This window comes from Micromonas pusilla (assembly GCF_000151265.4).
Source record: "Micromonas pusilla CCMP1545 genomic scaffold MICPUCscaffold_11, whole genome shotgun sequence".
Taxonomy (NCBI): domain Eukaryota; kingdom Viridiplantae; phylum Chlorophyta; class Mamiellophyceae; order Mamiellales; family Mamiellaceae; genus Micromonas; species Micromonas pusilla.
Genome location: NW_003315892.1, coordinates 283,491 through 303,098, shown reverse-complemented (window position 1 = coordinate 303,098; position 19,608 = coordinate 283,491). Strand labels below are relative to the sequence as shown.

Genomic DNA, 19,608 nt, shown 5'->3' with positions numbered 1-19,608 from the left:
CGACGACGACGACGACGACGACGACGAGGATTTGGAAACGCCCACGGCGTCCGCGACCGTGACCGTGCGCCACCCCGACCCCGAGACGGAGCGATACCTGAACGAGCACCTCGCGGTGAAAGCGATGTTCGAGACGATCGCGGACCGGCTCGCGAGCGATCGACCCGAGAAGCCGCTGCAGCACGTCGTCGACCTTCTCGCGCTCGCGGGGGAGGAGGAGGAGGAGGATGAGGAGGATGAGGAGGAGGAGGAGGAGGAGGAGACGTCCGACGCGGAGGAGGCGTCCGAACGCGAACGCGAACGCGAACCGTCGCAAAGCGGCGAAGACACCGCGGCGGCGACGGAACACGAACCGCCGCCGCGCGCGGACGCGGACGCGGACGCGGACGCGGACGCGAACGACGACGACCTTCACCGCGGCGACGACGTCGGGGAGATGCCGGAGCTTCGCGCGCGGCCGAGACCCGCCGGCGGGATCAACTACGCGCGTCGACCGTCCGTCAGCGCGGAGTGCGTGACGATGAACGCGTCGTGCGTCCGACCGAGCTTCGTGTCGCACAGCGATCGCGGCGGCGGCGCGCGGCGGTCGTCTCGAGGCGAGCCGGAGCCGCCGTCGCCGAACTCGCGCGCGGCCAAGACGGCCGCGCAGAGGGACGAAGTGCGCGCGAGGGTGCGGGATAACATCTTGTTCAAAGATTTAGACGCCGCGCCGCTCGAGGAGCTCGTGGACGCCGCGTTCGAGGTGTCGTACCCCGCGGGCGCGGTCGTCATCGAGCAAGGCGACGAGGGAGATAACTTCTACGTCGTCGCGGACGGCGTGGCGGACGCCGCCGTGCGAGGAAAAATCGCGGGCGACGCCCCGACGACGGTGCAGGTCCTCGAACCCGGCGCCAGTTTCGGCGAGCTCTCGCTCATGTACAACTCGCCGAGGTGCGTCGGTTTCCACCCTTAAGCATCCCCTTCGTTTCAACCGTCGTCGTTTGATTTAGCCGCACGCGACCGCCTTCGACTGACCGACGACCGACGCGCCGACTGCAGGGCGGCGACGGTGACGGCGCGCACGGCGTGTCGCCTGTGGGCGCTCGACCGCGAGACGTTCCGCGACATCGCGTGCGTCTCGTCGCAGCGCACGAGGAAGACCAGAGAGGGGTTCCTCGAGCGCGTTCCCGTGTTGAGCGCGCTGACGGCGGCGGAGCGCTCGAGAGTCGCGGACGCGATCGAGACGAAGTCGTTCGCGAGAGGAGACGCGGTGGTGTCGCAAGGCGAGGACGGCGACGCGTTTTACATCGTCGAGCGAGGACAGGCGGCGGCGGTGATGACGTTGCCGCGAAGACGCCGCGGCGCCTCCGTCGACGAGATGCGCGGCGCGGCGCGCGAAGACGAACACGAAGACGAATCCGAATCCGAAGACGAAGCGGAGAAGGCACGCGAAGGCGTCGACGCGCGCGAGCGCGACGTGGAGGTGAAGCGATACGTCCCCGGGGATTACTTCGGGGAGCTCGCGTTGCTCACGGAGAAGAGACGCGCGGCGACGGTGCGCGCGGTGAGCGACGTGCTCGTGTGCGCGGTCGTGTCGCGCGCGACGTTCACCAGGCTCATGGGGAGCTGCGAGACGATCATGAAGCGGAACATCGAGAGTTACAAGGAGATCATGATGACGTTAGGCGGCGTCGGGAGCGCGTGAAGCGAGGCGACGACGACGACGGGAACAGAACGAATAAGACCTACTCTTCTTCCGGAAAATCTACTCCCTAAATCTACTCTACGCGCTCGAGTTCTTCTCCCACGGGCGATCCACGAGCGACGCCGCGAGCGCGTCGACGCGAGCGAGCGCGCGATCCGTCGTCTTCGCGTCCGCCAAACGCGTTCGTCGCGCGACGTACCGCTTCAGTTCTTGTAGCTCTTGCCCGGTCGCTTTTCCGGCGTCCCCCCCCGCGGGAGCGCGTCTCGATCGATCGTCGTCGTCGTCGTCGCGTTCGAACGCGTCCATCGCCTCGCGCGCGGCGGCTTCTTCCCCGTCGCTCGCGCTGATCCATCGGTACCGTCCCTCGGGCTCGCCGCGGAACCACGTGAGCTGGCGCTTCGCGAACGCCCGCGTCGCTCTCTGCGTCTTCTCGACGAACGCGAGCAAATCCTCTTCGGTCGTCGCGCCGCCGCCGCCGCCGCCCGCCGCCGCCGCCGCTCGCGCCGCTAAAAACTCCATCGCCTGTCTGTACCCGATCGCGCTCGCCGCGGAGGTCGACCCCGGGGCGATACCGCGCCTCATCATCATCGCGGCCTCGTCCAACATCCCGTCGCACACCATGCACTCGACGCGGTCGTCTATCCTGCGGTACAGCTGTACCCGCGGCGCGTCGAGGAGGACGCATCGAAAGTCAAACGGCGGCGGCGACTCGGGCGCGTACGACCCTAACGGTCGCCCGGACGCGCGCAATATCTCGAGCGCGCGCTCGACCCGGTACCAGTCGTTCGTCGCGACGCGATCCGCGGTGTCCGGGTCCCCGGCGTCTCTCAGAAGCTTCAGCGCGCCGTCCCAACCGGCGGCGGCGGCGGCGGCGCGCACCTCCTCCTTCGCCGCTCTGGACGACTCCGGCGTCGACGCCGGCGTCGCCGGCCTCCCGCCGACGAACCATCGCAGATACATCCCGGTCCCGCCGACGACGATGGGCACCTTGCCTCGCGACACGACGTCCTCGACGGTCTCGAGCGCGAGGTCGACGAACGCCCCGGCGTTGAAATCCTCGCTCGGGTCTAGGACGTCGAGCGCGTGATGCGCGATCCCGCGTCGTTCGCTCGCCGCGAGCTTGCCCGAGCCGACGTCAAGGCCTCGGTACACCTGGACGCTGTCCGCGCTGATGATCTCGCCGTCGAGCTTCGACGCGAGGTCGAGGCTGAGCGACGTCTTCCCGACCGCGGTGGGTCCCGCGAGGACGAGGACTCTCGGAAGCGGCGGCGACGACGACGCGACATCGCGGCGCTCGTCGTCCGACGCCGCCGCGGATGACGACGTCGCGAGCGCGCGCGCGGGGACGCGCCGCCGATGCCCGTGCCACCATCGACGCGACGCCGCAGTCGGCGGCGCGAGCCGCGCGCACGCCGCCGCCGACAGCGCGCGCATCATGCCTCTGCGGCCCGCGCGGAGGAGGACGCGCCGTCGTACGTAGTCGTAGTTCCGGAAGCGAACTTTCAGGGGGAACTGTTTCGGAAAGCGTTTCGCTTTTCGTGACGACATGCATCGCGACGCGCGCATGACGTTCAGCGCGCGCCACCGCGTCGAGGGCGTGCATGTTCGCGCTCGTCGCGACGATCGTTCGCAAGATCACCGGGAACTACCGCTGAGCCAGAGAGTCAGAATGGGCGGAGAAATTACCGCGCTCGGCTTCGGCGCGCGCGCGCCGAGGCACGCGAAGAAGACGTCCGTCGCGCCGAGCGACGGCGCGGAGTCGTCCTCCGCGCCGCGTCCGAAACCGCGTCGACGGAGGTCGTTAGACCCGCCGCCGTCTTCGCCTCAGCCGCGAGAGAGAAGCGCGGCGCTGTCGGACCCGAACGATAAGCGCCGGGGACGGAGACGAGCGCACAGGAAGGTCGCGCCCGCGCCGCCGGCGACGCGCCGCGAGCGCGATTCTCTCGACGAGCTTTACGAGTACGTCGTGAAGTCCAAGTTGGACTGACGACGGGACGACGCGGGAGACGGGGGGAACGGGACGGGACGCGAGGAGACGACGCGAGCGACGGCCGGCGCCGCGCGAGTTTCGAGCGCGAGTCGCGTCGCGTCGCGGGACGGGACGCGTAGATGAGGTTGCTGCACATGGGGTATTCACAACGACAGAACCTACCGCGCGCCAGCCGTGCGCGCGCAAATCAACACGCAAATTCACTGCACGACGCACGCGCTGCTCTTCTTCCCGTTCGCCTCCGTCTTCTTCTCCGCCTCCGCGGTGGGCGGCGCGGGTTCGTTCGCCGCCGCGCTCGCGATGGCGGCCATGCCCGTCTCCGGGTACTGCTTCACCCCCGCGTCTCTCGCGGCGGCCATGGCGATCCGCTTCTGCATCGTTAGGCGCTTGTTCGCCTTTTTGATCTCGGCGTTTTCCGCGACGAGCGCGGCGAGCTTCCGCTGGAGCTCTTGCATCTCAGCCTCGAGCTCTTTGCTCCCCGTGTCCGGTCGCACCTTCGCCGCGGGCTTCTTGAGATCCTTGCAGATGAGGTCGTACACTTTCGGGTTCTCCGTCGAGACGAGCGCTTTCGGTTTCTTCACGTCCAGGGAGATGTAAACTTTTATCTCCAGCGGCTCCTTCAGCCACGCGATGAACTCCTTCGTGACGCACTCCACCGAGTGCACGTACTCGTAGTCCAGCACCGGCGACCGCGTCGGACGCTCGTCGAACTCGACCGCCTCAGTCGCGAACAGATCGCCGCCGAAGAACTCGTATTCGCAGTAGCAGATGTCGCAGATCATGCTGAGCTGCAGCGCTTGCTTGATGTGCACCTTGTACTTCCACGGCTTCCCGAGGAGCTCCTCCTCCGAGCCGATGTCGACGACTTTCCCATCTTCGCCGGGCAACGGCGTCCACGTCACCTCCAGCGTTCCGGCGTTGATGTCCTGGTTGCCGCTCGCCGCGGCTGGGAACACTTCGAGCTGTTTCTCGCTCGCGTCCGTCTCGAGGTTGTAGACCAAAAACTCCGGGAACATCACCGCGGTGCCGACGTGAAACGTGGCGTCGAAGAGAAGGTTGATCGGGTCGTGCTCAAAGGGGACGACGTACTGCTCCTCCGCTTGCACGGCGTCTCTCAAAAAGTACAGCTCGTCGCAAAGGATCTTGTAGCACCTCTTGAACTCGAACGTCGCGAGGTAGACGACCTGCACCGGGTTCTCGTTCCGGTTGATGACCTTCACCTTCACGGAGCAGTCGTCCTTGCCCGCTTTCGTCACCTTGTCCGACTGCAGCACGACGTTGAAGTCGACGTACTCGCGGTCCATGAGCATGCACAGGTGCTCGAGCTCGACGGAGAGGGGGTAAATCTCGACCATCTGCCCCTCCAACGAGTTCGCGTCGCCGCTGTTCAGAGAGATCTCCTTGCCGCCCGCGCCTTGCAGCCCTCTGGTCGCCTTCTTGAACTGGTCCTTGTACTCGGAGTGGTCCGCCATCGTCTCGCGGTACTCGGACACCGCGAGGTCTTGGTCGATATCCACGGCGTTCCCGGGCGTTTGGAACACGAACAGCTCCGCGCCGATGATCACGCGATCGCCCGCGTTGAGGTTAACCTCTTGCCCAGACTTGATCTTGTTACCGTTCACGAACATCCGTCCTTTCCCGACCTTGAGCTTCTTCGCCACGCCGTCGATGGAGCTGTAGACGCGTAAGTCGGGGTGGAGTTGAAAGGTGTCAGATGGAGTTGAAAGGCGTCGAGGGCGGGTATTGAAAGGGAGGGGTGGGCGGAGAGAGACGACGGCGAAAGTCCTTAAGGATCGGCGTTCACCACGCCAACGCGGTCGTATGGGAACCAGTGGATAGAACGCACCAGTGGTCTTGCACGATGCTCATCGAAGGCGGTCGGATGTCCGCGTCCGTTCTTCCGAACGTCGTCGGCGTCTTCTCCAGGACGCACAACATGCGTCCAGAGCGGAACGGGTCCTCGTCCACGTTGATGAGATACGGGACGTTCAACGTCGCGACGTCTTCAATCTCGGACGCGAGCGTGATGCCGCGTTGCTTGAGGTGCTCCTTTTGCCGTTCGTACTGCTCCGCGCTCGCCGCCGCGGTCGGGTCTGACTCTTGCATGAGCGCGGACTTCTTCTCGCCAATCTGCGTCTCCATGCGTTGGAGGGTGCTGACGGCCTCGCCCGCGGCGCCGCCGCCGCCGCCCGCGGCGAGCTGCGCCCTGAGCTGCTTCACGAGCTCCTGCATCGCGGCGAGCTCGGCGAGGAGCTTCTTCTCCATCGGTGATGACCCCGCGGTGGCTTTCTTAGGCGAGAGCTTGATCACGGACGCGTTGTTCGCGAACCCCAGGGTGGAGTACGTGTACGGGTGGAACTTCACCTCCGGTCGGATCGCGCAGAACAAGTACGTTTTCGCGCACATCATCGTGTCCTTGAGGTACTTGCACAGAAAGTACGAGTTGCAGCCGGAGATTGAAACCCCGGGCTTGAGCTTCTTCGCTTTGAACGCCTCCGCCATCTTCATGAAGAACTGCGCCATCTCGGACAGGGAGAGGTTAATCTTCTTCCCCTGGTCTTGAAGCTCTTTCGTCTTCCCTTGGTCCGCGTGCGGGCCTTGGAGGATGTGCTCGATGCTCCCGTCCGCCTGCTTTTCTTTTTTGTACTCCGCGTAAAAGATGTCGCCCGCGGGTTCCGTGCCCGCGAGATCGCACACGTACAGACGCCCGCGTTGCTTCATCGACGGGTTGTCGGCCATCGGCTTCTCGACCTCTAACGTCATGACGCAGTGACCGCGCGTGGACTGGTGGTTGAACTGCGTCGGGGAGATGGCCTTGCGAGCGTTGCACTTTTGGAAGAAATCGCACAGGTGCGACCACGAGTCGATGGGCACCTTCCCGCACCAGTCGATGTCCATGAACCCGTCGCCGTCTTTCCTCATCCCGGACTTGTACGCCTGCTCTTTCGCCGCGCTGGAGGTCAAATCCCGCACGGTGTCGACGACGTTTTGAAAGTACTTCATCGAGATCTTCCAGTCGTCGCCCTTTTCTTGAAACATCGTGTACGCCAGTCGAGGCAGAATGCCCCACATCGCGTGCGGCGTCTTATGCTTGAACCACGCGTCCGGGGAGTCCGCGGCGTCCGGGCCGAACACCGTGAACGTCTTCCCCGACCCGGACAGCCCGTACGCGAACATCACGACCGCGGAGCCGTCGAGGAGGTTCTCTTTCACCTTCTCCCCGCACGCGTTGTACGCCTTGTCTTGGTCGATGAATTCCATCCCGTTCGCGATCTCCTTGTCCTTCTCGCAGTACTTCGCCGCGTTGTGCGCGGACCACCACGCGTACGCGAATCCGAACCTCGTCTGCGTGTACTTGCTGTTGATCACGTTGACCTCCCCTCCCGCGGGCCCGTCCCCGGTCTGTTCGAGCTTGATCCCGAGGTCGCCCTTCTCGACGAACGGGCGGCATCGCATCGCGACCTGGATGGACGCCATGGCCTGGGACGATTAGGGGCCAGCGCGGAGAAGGCCGCGCGAATCCGGGGCGTCCTCGCGCGGTGTTTTTGTTCCTTCCACCCGCGTGCCTGCGGACGTTCGGGACGGGAGAGCGAAAGAGGTGAGCGTCGCGCGTCTTCGGCGATCCCTCGATTACGCGGAAAGATTCTCGGGTGGGTGTTATTTGAAGGATTGGGAATCCGCGGTCGCGACGACGACGGCGACGACGACGGCGACGCGATCGACGCCGGCGCGATCTCGAGGCGGGGAGACGGACGATCGACGCGCGCGCACCTGCGCTCGCGCGGGGGGAACTTCGCTTTCTCCTGTCGCCGCCGCGCGTGACGCGCGCTCTGGAGTCCGCGAGGTCATCACGCGCCCTTTCGATGCTGTTTCCGGCGCGGAGCCCGCGGCCTGGAGTGCGACCGACCTCGGCCGCGGCCGCGGCCGGCGCCGCGCCGGCCCTCTATCTATGCTCCCGACAGATTTCCGATCGACAGCCGCGACCCTCGACCACTCCCGCGCGCGCGACCCTCGGCACCACCCTCGGCGCCACCCTCGGCGACGATGGCGTCCGCGAGCGGCCGCGTCGACCAGTCGCCGCCGGTCACGCTCGGGTTCGCGGGAAGAATGGTGAACGGCGGCGAGCGGCTGGACCACTACACGACGAAAGTCGGCGGCGCGCCGGACTGGCCGCCGCCGTCGTCGTCGTCGTTGTCGTCGTCGTCTCCCCACTCTCCCCCGTCTCCCCATCCTCCGCCGCCGCCGAGCGAGATGTTCTCGTGCGGCGTCTGCGGCGCGGTCATGACGCTCGTCGCGCAAGCGCACGCGCCGGTGCACGTCCCCGGCGCGCCACCATCCGCGGCGGACCGGACGCTGTACGTCTTTCACTGCTTCGACGCGAGATGCGCTTCGGGGCGCGGCGGCGCGCACGCGCGCGGGCGGTGGCGAGCGGTGCGCGCGCAGCGCCGCGTCGAGTGCGCGGCGGAGATCGCGATGGTCGCGGCGGCGGAGACGGCGACGGCGGCGGCGGCGGCGGCGACGGCGACGACGGCGGCGGCGGCGGCGGCGACGGACGACGACTGGGGCGCGGCGGGCGCGGACGATTGGGGCGGCGGCGGCGGCGGGAAGGACGACCCCGCGGACGAGGAGATGGACGCTCTCGCGAAAGCGCTCGACGCCGCCGCGTCGCTCGCCGCGTCCGAGCCGTCGTCGTCCAAGGGACCCAAGGGACCCAAGGGAAAGGACGAAAAGGACGACCGCGACGGCGACCGCGCCGCCGACGTCGACGAAGGGCTCCTCGCGACGGCGGCGCGCGCGCGTCGGGCGTGGCCCGCGGCGACGCTGCCGGAGTTTTACGTCGTCGCGGACCGAGAGCCGGACGCGCGCGCGGCGAGCGCGATGACCGAGCGCGAGCGCGCGGACACGGAGCGCCTGCTCGCGTCCTACGCCGCCGCGGAGGGCATCGCCGCGAGCTCGGACGCGGCGGCGGCGGCGGCGGCGGCGGCGGCGACCAAAGACTGGAGCGGCGAGGCATACGAGAACGGCGCGAACTCGAGCGGGCTGGACAAGAAGTATCTCAAGTTCAGCAAGCGCCTTCGACGCGCGCCGGAGCAGTGCTTCCGGTACGCGCCGCCGGCGCACGGCGGCCCGGGCGAGAACGCGTGTCTGTGGCCGACGGACGGCGCCGCGCCGGAGACGCGCGCGACGCGGTGCGAACGCTGCGGCGGCGCGCGCGTCTGCGAGCTGCAGCTCATGCCGCCGCTGCTGCACTTCGTCTCCGAAGCCGCGGCGTGGAGCGCCGAGGGAGCGGGAGGGGCGGGGGCGGGGACGGGGCGCGAGGTGCCGTCGGACGCGATAGACGCGTGGGACTGGCAGACGGTGGCCGCCTTCGCGTGCGCGCGCGCGTGCGACGACGACGGCGGCGGCGGCGGCGGCGGCGGAGTGACGTACGCGGAGGAGTGGGTGGACGTCGCGGAGGGCGACGGCGGCGTCGGCGCGCTTCTGGGGTTCGTGCCCACGGCGGAGATGGAGGAGGCGCTCGCGCCCGCGCCCGCGCAGGAGTGTTCGTAGTTGTTCGTAGTCCTCAGTAGTTTATTAGTTCTATCGCGAGTCGTCAGAGAAACGGCTTGAACGCTCGCGGCCGTATCTCGATCTTGCTCTTGCACCACGGACACCGCCGCTTCGCTTTCGGCGTCTGCCATATCCTGATCGCGCACTCGCCGCACTGCCGAACGTGCTGACACGGCCAGAACACGTGTCTCACCGCGGTCGGGCGGGCGCTCGCGTCGCCGCCGCCGTCGTCCGAAGAGAACGGCTGCAAACAGATCCCGCACTCCGCGTGATTCCCGGACATGACCCTCAGGTTGAACGGGACGAGGCCCGCGTCGCCGAGCGCTTCCGCGGTCTCCTTCGCGCTCGCCGCGCGCGTCTCGTTCGCGTCGTCGTCCTCGTCGACGTCGTCACACTCGCGCTCGTTCTCGCGGTCGCACTCGCGCTCGTCGTCGTCCCTCTCGTCCGCCGCCGACGCCGCCATCCCCGTCCCCGTCCTCGTCCCCGCGCCGTCGCCGTCGCCGTCGCCGTCGTCGTCGTCGTCGTCGTCGCGCTTCGGTCGCTTCGCTTCCGGCTCCTCCTCCACCGCGCGCGAGGACACCCACGCGCTCAGCGGCCCGACCGGTCTCGCGCGCGGCTTCGCGCGCGGCGCGCCGACGCTCCCCCCCGCGGGATGGCGCGCGCCACCCCCCGCCCACCGAAACAACAGATCTCGTCGCGCGTCGCCCGCGCCCCCCCCCGCGGTCGACGCCTCCGGGCCTCCGCTCGCCTTGCGCCATCCCGCGCCGAGGTGGCGATCCGCCGCGGACGCGCCCCTCCGCGACGACCCGCCTCCTCCTCCTCCGTTCGCGTTCGCGTTCGCGCGCGCGTCCGCGTCCGCGAGCGGCGCCCTCGATGACGCGGACGCGTCGTCCGGCGACCTCGCGCGACTCTTCGACAGGCACAGCTCGACGTGCTCGGTGATGAGCACCTTGTGCACGTCCTTCGCGCACACGGGGCACTTGGCGAGCCGGGAGTGGTCGTTGTGGGGGGAGTGCATGGAGAGACGCGGGGAGACGCGCGCGGCCCCGGCGGCCGCTCGCGCTCGTCTGCGTCGATGGTTCAAACGAACGCGCAGCTGGAAAATTCCGCTGCCGCGCCGCGGTAGTGCGGTCGTCGTCTTTGCTGATCGGCGAAACGCTTTTTTCACCCACAAGCCTCGGTTTCAAAAAATCGAGACGCCTTTGAACTGGCACCCGTGAACCTGATGATCTCACTTTCACAAACAGCGTCGAGGCGCATCGATCGCGGCCTCGCGGCGAGATCTCCGCCTCCGTCGACGTCGACGGGGATAAGGCGACTTTTCACACACACGTAAGGCGGCGTTCCGCGCCCGACACATCGCGCGCGCGCTCCCGACCCACACGGTCAACATGCCGGTCCTCACCGCCGGCGTCGCGCCCGCGCGCGCGTCGCCGCCGGCGACCGCGAGCGCGTCCTCCGCGCGCCGCGGCGCGCGCGTCTCTTCGCGCGCGTCCGTCTCGGACCGCGCGCCGAGATCCTCCTCCTCCTCCTCCGCGGAGACGGACGAGCTCGCGACGACCGGCGTCGGCGGCGCGCTCGCGAGAGCTCGCAGCGCGCTCGCGTCCACCGCGGCCGCGGTCGTCATCGCGACGACGACGTGCCACGCGCCCGCCGCGCTCGCGCGCGTCGCCCCCGAGCCGCCCGCGCCGACGAACGGCCCGCTCGCGTCGCTCCCTCGCGAGCTCACGGAACCGGACGACATCTTCTACGAGGACTTCACCGTGTCCTTCGCGGGGATCGAGGTCGACCACAAGTACCTCGTCTCCGCGCTCATCTTAGGCCAAGCCGTCGGGTTCGTGGGCTCCGTCGTCGGGGGGAACGAGGCGAGGAAGAAGGGCGAGGAGGTGAAGGCGCTGAACCAGAGCCTTCTGAAGGTAAACGCGGAGCTGCGAAAAGAGATGCGCGAAGCCGGCATCGGGCCGTACGTCCCGATCCAAACGCAGCGGTTCATCAAAAAAGCCCCGGGGAGCAGCACGGACGAGGAGGAGATCCAAGTCGACGGCGTCATAACGACCCTGAAGCGCGGGAAGCGGTTGTTATCCGCCGGCGATCACGAGGCGGCGCTCGCCGAGTTTGACGACGCGTTGCGCGCCATCCTCGGCACCCCCGACGTGTTCCAGGAGGAGTGGAAGGCGCGAAGGAAAGCGCAGAGAGGAAGAGGCGCCGCGTTGGAGCGCATGGGTCGGTTCCCGGAGGCGCTCGCCGCGATGGAGAACGTGCTCGCGCTGTCCGTGGACCACGACGATCACGCCGGGCAGACGGACGCGCTCGGCGTGATCGCGGACATCTACACGGACATGGATCTCCTCGAGGAGGCGGCGTCGTACTACGACCGGTACTTCACGTCGCTGCAGGAGGAGGACGCGCGGGTGAGTCTGGAGAGCGCCGCGGTGGGGGGTGTGGGGGGGTCCGCGAGGATGTGATCGGAGCCGGTCTAATGAGGAGTCGACGACGAGAGCGATCGACCGACGAGTGATGAAATGCGAACGAAGGCGCGCGCGCGTACGCTTCGAGAAAACGCGAACCGCTCGCTCGCTTCGAGCGCTCGCTTCGGTTTTAGTCGGTTCGGTTCGTTCGGTGAACGCGGTTGAAATCACACCGAGAAACCGGTCGATCGATCGAATCGAGGAAATCTGAAACCAAAAAGTACAGTGGCCTCCGTCGCAGACCAACTGCCCATACAGTCTGGTTGTACGTACCGAATCGCGCCGGGTATCGAAAAAGCGATTCACCGAGTCGTTGATTGGCTCCGCATCTCGACCCCGCTGCAGAAAGCGACACTCGCCTCGGCTTCTGCAACGGCGTCGAACAAAACGCCGCGCGCGCGTCGTTCCCTCCCGCGGGAACGTGCATGCCCTCCGCGTTAGGGGTCTCCGCGCGCGGATACGCGCCTCCTCGCGGCGCATCGTCGACTCGCGCGTCCGGACGCGCGGACGCCTCGCGCGCGACCCCGCTCGCGAGCGCGCGTCCCGCGGCGCGCGACGGACGAACCGTCGGTTCGCGCGGTAATCTTTCCCACGCGGACGCGTCGTTCGCGCGGCGAGCGTCTCGCGAGGCCGTCGCGCTCGCGCGCGCGAGCGTCGTCGCCTTCGCGACCGCCTCGGGAGCGGTACCGTCCGTCCCGGAACCGGACGCCGCGGACGCCGCCGCGGTCGCCGAGGGGGAAGACGCGCGAGAGCCGTCCGCCGCGCGCGCGAAGAAGAAGCGCCTCCCGTCGTGGTACCCGATGCACGACTTCTGCCTGACGCTCCCGTGGGGGCTGTTCGTCGCCCTCGCCGGTTTCGCCGGGTTCGCGATCGCGGGCAGCACCAAGTCGCTCGTCTTCGGCGGCGGCTTCGGCGCGCTGCTCATCGCGCTCGGCGTGCAGTCGCTGTCGCGGTGGAAGCGAGGGAAGGGCGCGGTCGCGCAGACGCTCGCGTCGCTCGTCGTCTCCGCCGCGCTCGCGTTCGTGATGGGGAAGAAGTGGCTGACGGGGGGTTCGTTCGTCCCGAGCGGGATCGTGTTCGTCGGCGGGGTGTGTATGTGTTTGTTTTACGCGCAGAACATCGCGACGGGGGGGAACCCGCCCCGGGAGAGCAAGGAGGACTGACGGCGGCGGACGTCGACGCGACGGCGGCGGCGCAGAGTCGCGCTCGATCGATAGGGTCTTAGTTAGACCACAGCAGCCCTCTCCTATTCGTTTCGTAGTTTCTTCTCCTCGTATATTACCACAACGCAACACGCCAGCGCGCGCGAGTCATCACAAGCCGGACATCACGCCGATCCTCGGCGGCGGGACATCCTCCACCGGACCGACTTTCCCAGCCTCGAAGGGATTTTCGTTTTCGCTCGCCACCGCCGCCGCCGCCGCCGCCTCGGACTGCGCGCGTTGCCCCGCTATCGTGTTCGAGTACAACCACTTCAGCGACTCGACCGATGCTTCCAATCCCTGCGCCGCCGCCTTCACGTTCCACTCGATCGCCTTCTCGAAGTCTTGCTCGACGCCCCGGCCGCGGCGGTAACACTCCGCGAGCGCGTGCTGCGACGCCGCGTCGCCCCGTCTCGCGCCGACGAGGTACAAGTTCGCGAACGTGACGTCATCCTGATCGTTCCTCTCGCGCACGCCGGGATACGATGAACCAGAATCCATCACGAGCCGCGCGACCGCGCCGAGGCCGAGGTCCGACGACGCCCCGAGAGCGTGGGGCGGCATCGACAGACCGACGGGGCTCTGCCTGGCGGCGCGGAGACACGCGAGGACGCCCTCGGCGTCGAACGGTTTCTCGCTCCCGGGACCCAGCGTCCCGCCGCCGCTCGCTCGCGCGGACGCGATCGCTCGCGAAGCGCTCTCGAGAACCGATGCGTCGACGGCCATCGCAGGCGCGGCGTTCGTCTCCGTCCTCGTCCTCGCGGCGGCGGCCTCGGAAGGGTCCGAGGGGTCCGTCTCGTGGCGCGTCGTTCGCGCGGGGTTTTTGTTCTTCTTCCCGCCCTGAACGATCGTCGCCGCGCGCTTCGTCCCGTCGTTCCCGTCCATCTCCGCGTCGACGGGGCCCGTCGTCGCCGCGGTATCTTCCGAGTTCTGCGGGGAGCGCGCGTCCGCGTTCGCGTTCGCGTTCGCGTCCGCGTTCGCGTTCGCGTTCGCGTTCGCGTTCGCGTTCGCGTTCGCGTTCGCGTTCGCCGCCGCCGCGTCCGCGTCCGCTCGCGCGATCGCCCGTCGCATCCCGCTCAAGACTGCCTCGTGATCCGGCGGCGCGCCCTCGGTCGCGAAACCGCCGAGAGGATACCCCAGCCCGCTGACGTCGCCGAAACCTCCCAGACCTCTACCTCCCAGACCTCCTACCCCCCCCACACCCCCCGGCGCGCCCAACCCGGCGCCTCCCATCGCCCCCACGAGACCGCCGAGGCCGAGCTTACCGTAGTCCACCGCCCCGAACTCCGCGCCGTGCGCGCGCGCGCCCCCGATGCCGGCTAACAACCCGCCGACGTTTACGTTTTGTTGTCCCGCACCGACGCCAGCCTGCGACGCGCTGATCATCGCCATGATATCGCGCGCGCTCAGTGGTGCCTGGGGTTGCTGCGCCGGCGTCGTCCGCCGCGCCGGAGCGGGTCGCGGCAGCGGCAGCGGCGGCGGCGCGGCGTCCGCGAACGCGCCCTCGCCTTGCTCCTCCGGCCTCCGACTCCGCTTGATGCGTATGTACTCCGTGTACTCCTCGATGACTCTCGCCTTGTCCTCTTCCTCGGTCGGCACCTTGTTCGGGTCTTGGCCTTTCTTCGTCTCGTACTCCCACGCCGCGAGGTCGAGCTCCGAGCGTCGCTTCGCCGAGAGCGCCTCCTTCGTCTCCGCGTCCTCGCCCGCGGCGTTCGCGGCGGCGGCGGCGACGTCTCCCAGCGCGCCGCCGGCGCCGCCGGCGGCGGCCGCGGCGTCCCCGTCCCCGTCGCCCTTCAGCTTCAGAGCGCCGTTCCTGCGGAGTTTAGAGTTGAGGTGATTCTTCACCGCGTTGTCCGTCCGACCCGGCAAGACCTTCGCGATGGCGGCCCAGCGATTGCCCAACTTCTTGTACGCCGCGAGCAGCGTCCGCTCCTCCGCGGGGGTAAAGGTATCGCGTCTCAGCGCGGGGTTTAACTGGTTGCACCATCGCAGTCTGCAGCTCTGCGACGAGCGATCTTTCAGCCCTCGCGCGATGAACGACCAGTTCCTCGGGCCGTGGGCTTCGACGAGCGCGGTCAGACGCGCGTCCTCCTGCGCGCAGATCAGTCGCAGTCGCGATCGCGAGGGTGAGCGCGCGATGGGGGTGGGAGGCGACGAGGACGCGTCGCTCGAGAAAGATCGACGCCGCGCGCCGCGCGGAAGGAGGCGGAAGAACGCGAGGCGGTGGCCTCGGCCGCCGAGATTCGCGCGGCGGGGAGGGAGTTGGCGAGGTCGGAAAAGGATGATGGCTCAGCACACGCGCGAACGAGGCGCGACGAGATCGCGACGAACCGCACCTCTGGCGTCCACACGACCTTAAATTTCGAGCTGTCTTTGATCTCCTCGTCCGCGCCCTCGTTCGGGCGCATGATAACGCACCCTCCCCGCGACAGGGGGTGTGCGGGGATCCGCGCGCGGCGAACGCCACCTGGCCAAAAACGTGTTTTTTATGCCTGCTTTATGCGTTAACAAAATCCCCGCGATAGGGGGTGTGCGGGGATCCCTTCGCGGCGAACGCCAACTGGCCAAAAACGTGTTTTTTATGCCTGCTTCTGTTATTGCGTTATCCGAAGGGCGCAGGTTTTATGCTGATAACATTTTTACCTATTTTTATGCTGACGCGGCGGCACTTTAAACGTACAGTACCGGAGGGAAAGTCCGCGACAAAGAGCACAGAGGCGCGCGCGGCGACGCCAGCCCGCGCTTCGGATGAACGACGCGTCCGCCGGGCTTCTCATCTTCCTCGGGTCCACCGCGCTCTTCGCGTATTACACCGTCTGGGTCCTCGTCACGCCGTTCATCGAGCCCGGGCACGCGGTGCGCGGCGTCCGCGTTTCGTCTCGCCGGATCTCGCGGTGCCGGCGTTCTCGCTCTCGTCTCACTCGCGCTCCCCCTCCCCTCGCAGGTCCTTCGCGCGTTCCCGGATCGCGCGTACGCGGTGCTCGTTCCCGTCTACGCCGGCGTCGTCCTCCTCGCCGCGGTGGCGTGCTTCCTGGGCCAGGTCATGCTCTCGCACCGAGCGCGACGCGACGACGACAAGCGCGACTGACTGGACGGACCGACGGAAGAAGACTCGAGGCGGCGAACCGCGAGAACCGATCGATGCCCGCGCGGTCGTGGGAGCTCGAGCGCGAGCTCGCGCTGCTCTCGCGCCTCCCACGCGCGCGCGACGACGACGCCGCCGACGACGACGCCGACGACGACGCCGCCGTCGCCGCCGCCGTCGCCGCGCGGTCGAGCGACGACGACCGCGCCGCGCGGGTGGACGAGATCGTTGCGCTGCGCGCCATCTTCGGCGAAGACGGCGACCTCCTCGGACCCGCCGCGGACGCCGCCGCGCGCGACGCGCTGGAAGACGTCGTCGGGCTGTTTCGGTTCGACCTACGCGTGCGGCCGGAGCTGGGCGAGGGCGAGGACGACGCGGACGCGCGCGCGCGACTCGTCGTTTCTCGTCGCGACGACGACGACGACGACGACGGCGGCGGCGGCGTCGAGATCGTCTCCCTGCCGCCCGTCACCCTCAGCGTGATCCTCCCGAGCGACTACCCGAGCGTCTCCCCGCCTGCGTTCGCGCTCAGCGCGTCGTGGCTCTCGCGCGCGGCGCTGACGCGCGCGGCGGACGCGTTGGACGACGTGTGCGCGCGAAACGCCGGCGACGTCATCGCGTTCGAGTTGGCGGCGTGGCTGAAGGACGAGAGCGCGCGCGAGGTGTTCTGCGTCGACGGCAGGCTTCGTCTGCGCGCGTCGGACGGTTGGGCGGGGGAGGCGGACGACGGCGACGGCGGCGGCGACGGCGACGGCGACGACGGCGGCGGCGGCGGCGGCGCGACCGCGAGCGCGGACGCAGCGGGATCGCCCCCGCCCCCCCGCGGGATCCCGACGTCGCGCGGCGTCGACGACGCCGCGCTGGCGATCATGCGCCACGACGCGACCGAGCGCGCGCGGCGGTTCGCGCGCGCGGTCGTTCGCTGCGACGTGTGCTTCGACGACGTCGCGGGGTCGGACACGGCGCGCGTCGCCCCCGGCGCGTGCGCGCACTTTTTTTGCGCGTCGTGCGTCGCGACCATCGCGAGGACGCACGTCGTCGAGGGGAGCATCGCGTCGCTGGTGTGCCCGGCGTGCGGCGCGTCGATCCCACCGCACGTTCTGCGGCGCTTCCTGAGCGACGAGCTGTACGAACGGTACGAGACGATCGCGCTGGAGAGGTCGCTCGCCGCGATGCCGGACGCGTCGCGGTGCCCGCGATGCGAACGCGTCGTCATCGAGGACGGCGACGACCACTGCGGTCGATGCCTCGGCTGCGAGTACACGTTCTGCGGGTTGTGCCGCGAAAGTTGGCACCCCGGGGAGAGCTGCCTCACGCCCGAGCGAAAGTTGGAGGTGCTGCGCTCGAGAGGCGGCTCCGGGGCGATGGCCGCGCTCGGCGAGGACGCGCGGCGGAAACACCGAGAGCAACTCGCGGACGCCATGGCGCTTCGGTACGTCGAGAAAGAAGGCCAACGCTGCCCGAACTGCGGGTTCGGCGTCGTGAAATCCGAGGGCTGCAACAAGATGACGTGCGGGAACTGCGAGACGCGCTTCTGTTACAAGTGCGGCGACGCCGTGGACGGATACGAGCACTTCAGAGACGGCGGGAAGTGCGCGTTGTTCGACCTCGACGCCGTCGCGGCGTGGGAACGCGAGATGAACGCCGCGCGTCTGAACGCGGAGGGACGGCAGAGGGACGCGTACGTCGCCGGGGACGTGATCGCGGCGTCGAACTGCCCGTCGTGTCGACAGATGTGTTACAAGCTCGCGAACAACAACCACATTCGGTGCTGGTCGTGCGGACAGCGGTACTGTCACCTCTGCAGGAAGACGGTGCGAAGGGGCGCGGAGACGGCGGCGCACTTCGGTCCGGGTGTTGGGAAGTGCAGGCAGCACTCCGCGGACTGATCGGGGCGACGGCGGGATAGCGCGGCGCGTTAGGAGCTGCGGTAGACTACTTATGATAGCGTAGACGACGACGAGAACTGCCACGACTGAAGGTGCTCGCCTTGCGAGTACCTTCGTAAGTTGTTACTTCTTTTCGGTTCGGTAGCGGTCGGGCGAGAGTCAACGACTCGTTCTCGTCACCTCCAGTTCCCTCGCGCGCGTCCTCCTCCGCGCACGCCGGCGAGATGACGTCCGAGACGACCGACGCGCCCGGTGAGGAAGGGAAGATGGAGGCGAAGCGCTCGCAGCTGATGGTGCGCGCGCGCGTCGTCGTCGTCGTCGTCGTCGTCGTCTCGCCCGGCCCCGCGCGATCGCGCGTCCGCGTCTCGAGATCTGTGGGCACCCGTCCGTCCGACGCGCGCTGACGTCGTCCCCTCTTCCCCTCCTCGCCCGCGCGCGCCCCGCCCCGCCCTCCGCGCGCAGGACCGACTGACCGCGAAGGACGAAGCGCGCCGAGCGGACGCGGACGCGCGCAGGGCGGAGGCGGAGCGCGCGGCGGACCCGCGCGAGAACGTCGACGCGTTCCTCCGCGCGTTCGAAGATCGCCGCGTCGCCGTCCTCGCCGCGGTCGACGCCGCGACGGCGGCGCACCCCGACGCGGGCGCGGACGCCACGCGCGAGACGCTCGACGCGCTTCTTAAAGATGCGCTCGAGATGGAGAAGTCCGTCGCGGAGGCGTCGTACTTCCTTCCGCCGTACGACGCGCGCGCGTGCGCGGCGGCGACGGAGACGACGAAGGGCGTCGTGCAGTCGACGCAGGCGACGCTGCTTCCGAAGAAGAAGTTCTCGTTCTCGTCGCGGAAGAAGAAGGAGAAGGCGAAGGAGGTGGAGGGGGGAGAGAGGGAGAAGGAGGTCGGCGAGGTCGAGCGCGACGTCGAGCGCGCGAAGGCGAACGCGCGCGGCGACTCGGCGGCGGCGGCGTCCGCGGCGGCGAAATTAGCCGCGTTGACCGCCGCCGCGGACGACGGCCCCGGGCTGCGCGACCTCACCGGGGAGACGTGCGTCGTCACCGCGAGCGAGCTCCGCGAGGCGAACGGCACCGGGGCGGGGGACTACGTCCTCGTGAACCTGACGGACGTCACCGTGTTCATTCTCGGCGCCGTTCGAGCGTTGCGGTGCCATAATTTAAAAAACGTGCGCGTCTACGGCGGTCCGGTGGAAGGCAGCGTCCACGCGCAAGGGCTCGACGGGTGCCACCTCGAGATCGCGACGCGACAGATGCGCATACACGACGCGAGGAACGGGACGGCGTTTTACCTGCGCACCAAGTCGCGGCCGATCATCGAGCACAGCACCGGCGTCGGGTTCGCGCCGTTTACGTTTTCGTACGACGGGTCAGAGGACGCGTTGGCGCGCGCGGGCATGGAGCCCGACCCGGGGACGTGGCGAGAGGTGGACGACTTCGGGTGGATCAAGCAGCAGCAGTCGCCGAACTGGAGGATCATCCCGGAGGAAGAGCGCGTCGCGCCGCCGCCGGCGCCGTAGCGCGAGCTCGTTCAGGCGAAAAGAATGAATGACAAAAAATAGCTCGACGACGGCGCGTCTATCTGTACCTGTCGTCGCGCGCGACGCTGTCGCGCCCGAACCCGCTGTCCGCGGTCCTCACCTCCATCCGCGACGTCCTCGTCTTCGGCGCCGCCGAGAATCGGTTCGCCGCGACGACCAGGTTCCCGGCGCTCTTGAACCGACGAGGCGCGACTC

The 19,608-nt window shown here is 68.5% G+C and overlaps 12 protein-coding genes across 12 annotated transcripts; 6 read left to right on the top strand and 6 right to left on the bottom strand.

Moving 5' to 3' along the window:
- Positions 1-520: 520 nt before the first annotated feature.
- On the top strand, positions 521-1,684 carry MICPUCDRAFT_21119 (uncharacterized protein; the record flags this gene model as incomplete). Its single annotated transcript, XM_003062089.1, has 3 exons — positions 521-930; positions 1,039-1,312; positions 1,424-1,684. The coding sequence occupies 3 exons, from the start codon at positions 521-523 to the stop codon at positions 1,682-1,684; spliced, it is 945 nt and encodes a 314-aa protein (XP_003062135.1).
- Positions 1,685-1,969: 285 nt separating this feature from the next.
- Positions 1,970-2,941, bottom strand: MICPUCDRAFT_3167 (uncharacterized protein; the record flags this gene model as incomplete). The annotated part of the gene is made up of 1 exon (XM_003061881.1): positions 1,970-2,941. A coding segment is annotated over one exon (972 nt), but the record flags the coding sequence as incomplete, so codon positions are not given.
- Positions 2,942-3,791: 850 nt separating this feature from the next.
- MICPUCDRAFT_69910 (uncharacterized protein) lies at positions 3,792-7,504 on the bottom strand. The gene is made up of 3 exons (XM_003061880.1): positions 7,446-7,504; positions 5,521-7,240; positions 3,792-5,348 (listed from the first exon to the last, which is right to left on the bottom strand). The coding sequence occupies exons 2-3, from the start codon at positions 7,149-7,151 to the stop codon at positions 3,875-3,877; spliced, it is 3,105 nt and encodes a 1,034-aa protein (XP_003061926.1). The 5' UTR covers positions 7,152-7,240; positions 7,446-7,504; the 3' UTR covers positions 3,792-3,874.
- Positions 7,505-7,718: 214 nt separating this feature from the next.
- MICPUCDRAFT_41877 (uncharacterized protein) lies at positions 7,719-9,224 on the top strand (the record flags this gene model as incomplete). Its single annotated transcript, XM_003062088.1, has 1 exon — positions 7,719-9,224. The coding sequence occupies one exon, from the start codon at positions 7,719-7,721 to the stop codon at positions 9,222-9,224; it is 1,506 nt and encodes a 501-aa protein (XP_003062134.1).
- Positions 9,225-9,267: 43 nt separating this feature from the next.
- On the bottom strand, positions 9,268-10,242 carry MICPUCDRAFT_51636 (uncharacterized protein; the record flags this gene model as incomplete). The annotated part of the gene is made up of 1 exon (XM_003061879.1): positions 9,268-10,242. The coding sequence occupies one exon, from the start codon at positions 10,240-10,242 to the stop codon at positions 9,268-9,270; it is 975 nt and encodes a 324-aa protein (XP_003061925.1).
- A 373-nt stretch (positions 10,243-10,615) lies between these two features.
- On the top strand, positions 10,616-11,689 carry MICPUCDRAFT_48389 (uncharacterized protein; the record flags this gene model as incomplete). Its single annotated transcript, XM_003062087.1, has 1 exon — positions 10,616-11,689. The coding sequence occupies one exon, from the start codon at positions 10,616-10,618 to the stop codon at positions 11,687-11,689; it is 1,074 nt and encodes a 357-aa protein (XP_003062133.1).
- A 133-nt stretch (positions 11,690-11,822) lies between these two features.
- MICPUCDRAFT_51634 (uncharacterized protein) lies at positions 11,823-12,119 on the bottom strand (the record flags this gene model as incomplete). Its single annotated transcript, XM_003061878.1, has 1 exon — positions 11,823-12,119. One exon carries the CDS (start codon positions 12,117-12,119, stop codon positions 11,823-11,825), a length of 297 nt encoding a protein of 98 aa, XP_003061924.1.
- Positions 12,120-12,492: 373 nt separating this feature from the next.
- Positions 12,493-12,855, top strand: MICPUCDRAFT_51633 (uncharacterized protein; the record flags this gene model as incomplete). The annotated part of the gene is made up of 1 exon (XM_003062086.1): positions 12,493-12,855. The coding sequence occupies one exon, from the start codon at positions 12,493-12,495 to the stop codon at positions 12,853-12,855; it is 363 nt and encodes a 120-aa protein (XP_003062132.1).
- A 43-nt stretch (positions 12,856-12,898) lies between these two features.
- On the bottom strand, positions 12,899-14,286 carry MICPUCDRAFT_69908 (uncharacterized protein; the record flags this gene model as incomplete). The annotated part of the gene is made up of 1 exon (XM_003061877.1): positions 12,899-14,286. One exon carries the CDS (start codon positions 14,284-14,286, stop codon positions 13,006-13,008), a length of 1,281 nt encoding a protein of 426 aa, XP_003061923.1. The 3' UTR covers positions 12,899-13,005.
- A 420-nt stretch (positions 14,287-14,706) lies between these two features.
- On the bottom strand, positions 14,707-14,856 carry MICPUCDRAFT_20863 (uncharacterized protein; the record flags this gene model as incomplete). Its single annotated transcript, XM_003061876.1, has 1 exon — positions 14,707-14,856. A coding segment is annotated over one exon (150 nt), but the record flags the coding sequence as incomplete, so codon positions are not given.
- Positions 14,857-16,818: 1,962 nt separating this feature from the next.
- On the top strand, positions 16,819-17,941 carry MICPUCDRAFT_28853 (uncharacterized protein). Its single transcript, XM_003062085.1, has one exon. The coding sequence runs from the start codon at positions 16,849-16,851 to the stop codon at positions 17,866-17,868; it is 1,020 nt and encodes a 339-aa protein (XP_003062131.1). The 5' UTR covers positions 16,819-16,848; the 3' UTR covers positions 17,869-17,941.
- A 193-nt stretch (positions 17,942-18,134) lies between these two features.
- Positions 18,135-19,437, top strand: MICPUCDRAFT_51630 (uncharacterized protein; the record flags this gene model as incomplete). Its single annotated transcript, XM_003062084.1, has 2 exons — positions 18,135-18,161; positions 18,331-19,437. 2 exons carry the CDS (start codon positions 18,135-18,137, stop codon positions 19,390-19,392), a joined length of 1,089 nt encoding a protein of 362 aa, XP_003062130.1. The 3' UTR covers positions 19,393-19,437.
- Positions 19,438-19,608: the final 171 nt, after the last annotated feature.

Coding starts and splice junctions, on each gene's coding strand:
- MICPUCDRAFT_69910 (XM_003061880.1), bottom strand. CDS start 7,151: ATGGCGTCCATCCAGGTCGCGATGCGATGCCGCCCGTTCGTCGAGAAG. Junction 5,349..5,520: donor AGCATCGTGCAAGACCACTG/GTGCGTTCTATC, acceptor ACGCGTCTACAG/CTCCATCGACGGCGTGGCGA.
- MICPUCDRAFT_28853 (XM_003062085.1), top strand. CDS start 16,849: ATGCGCCACGACGCGACCGAGCGCGCGCGGCGGTTCGCGCGCGCGGTC.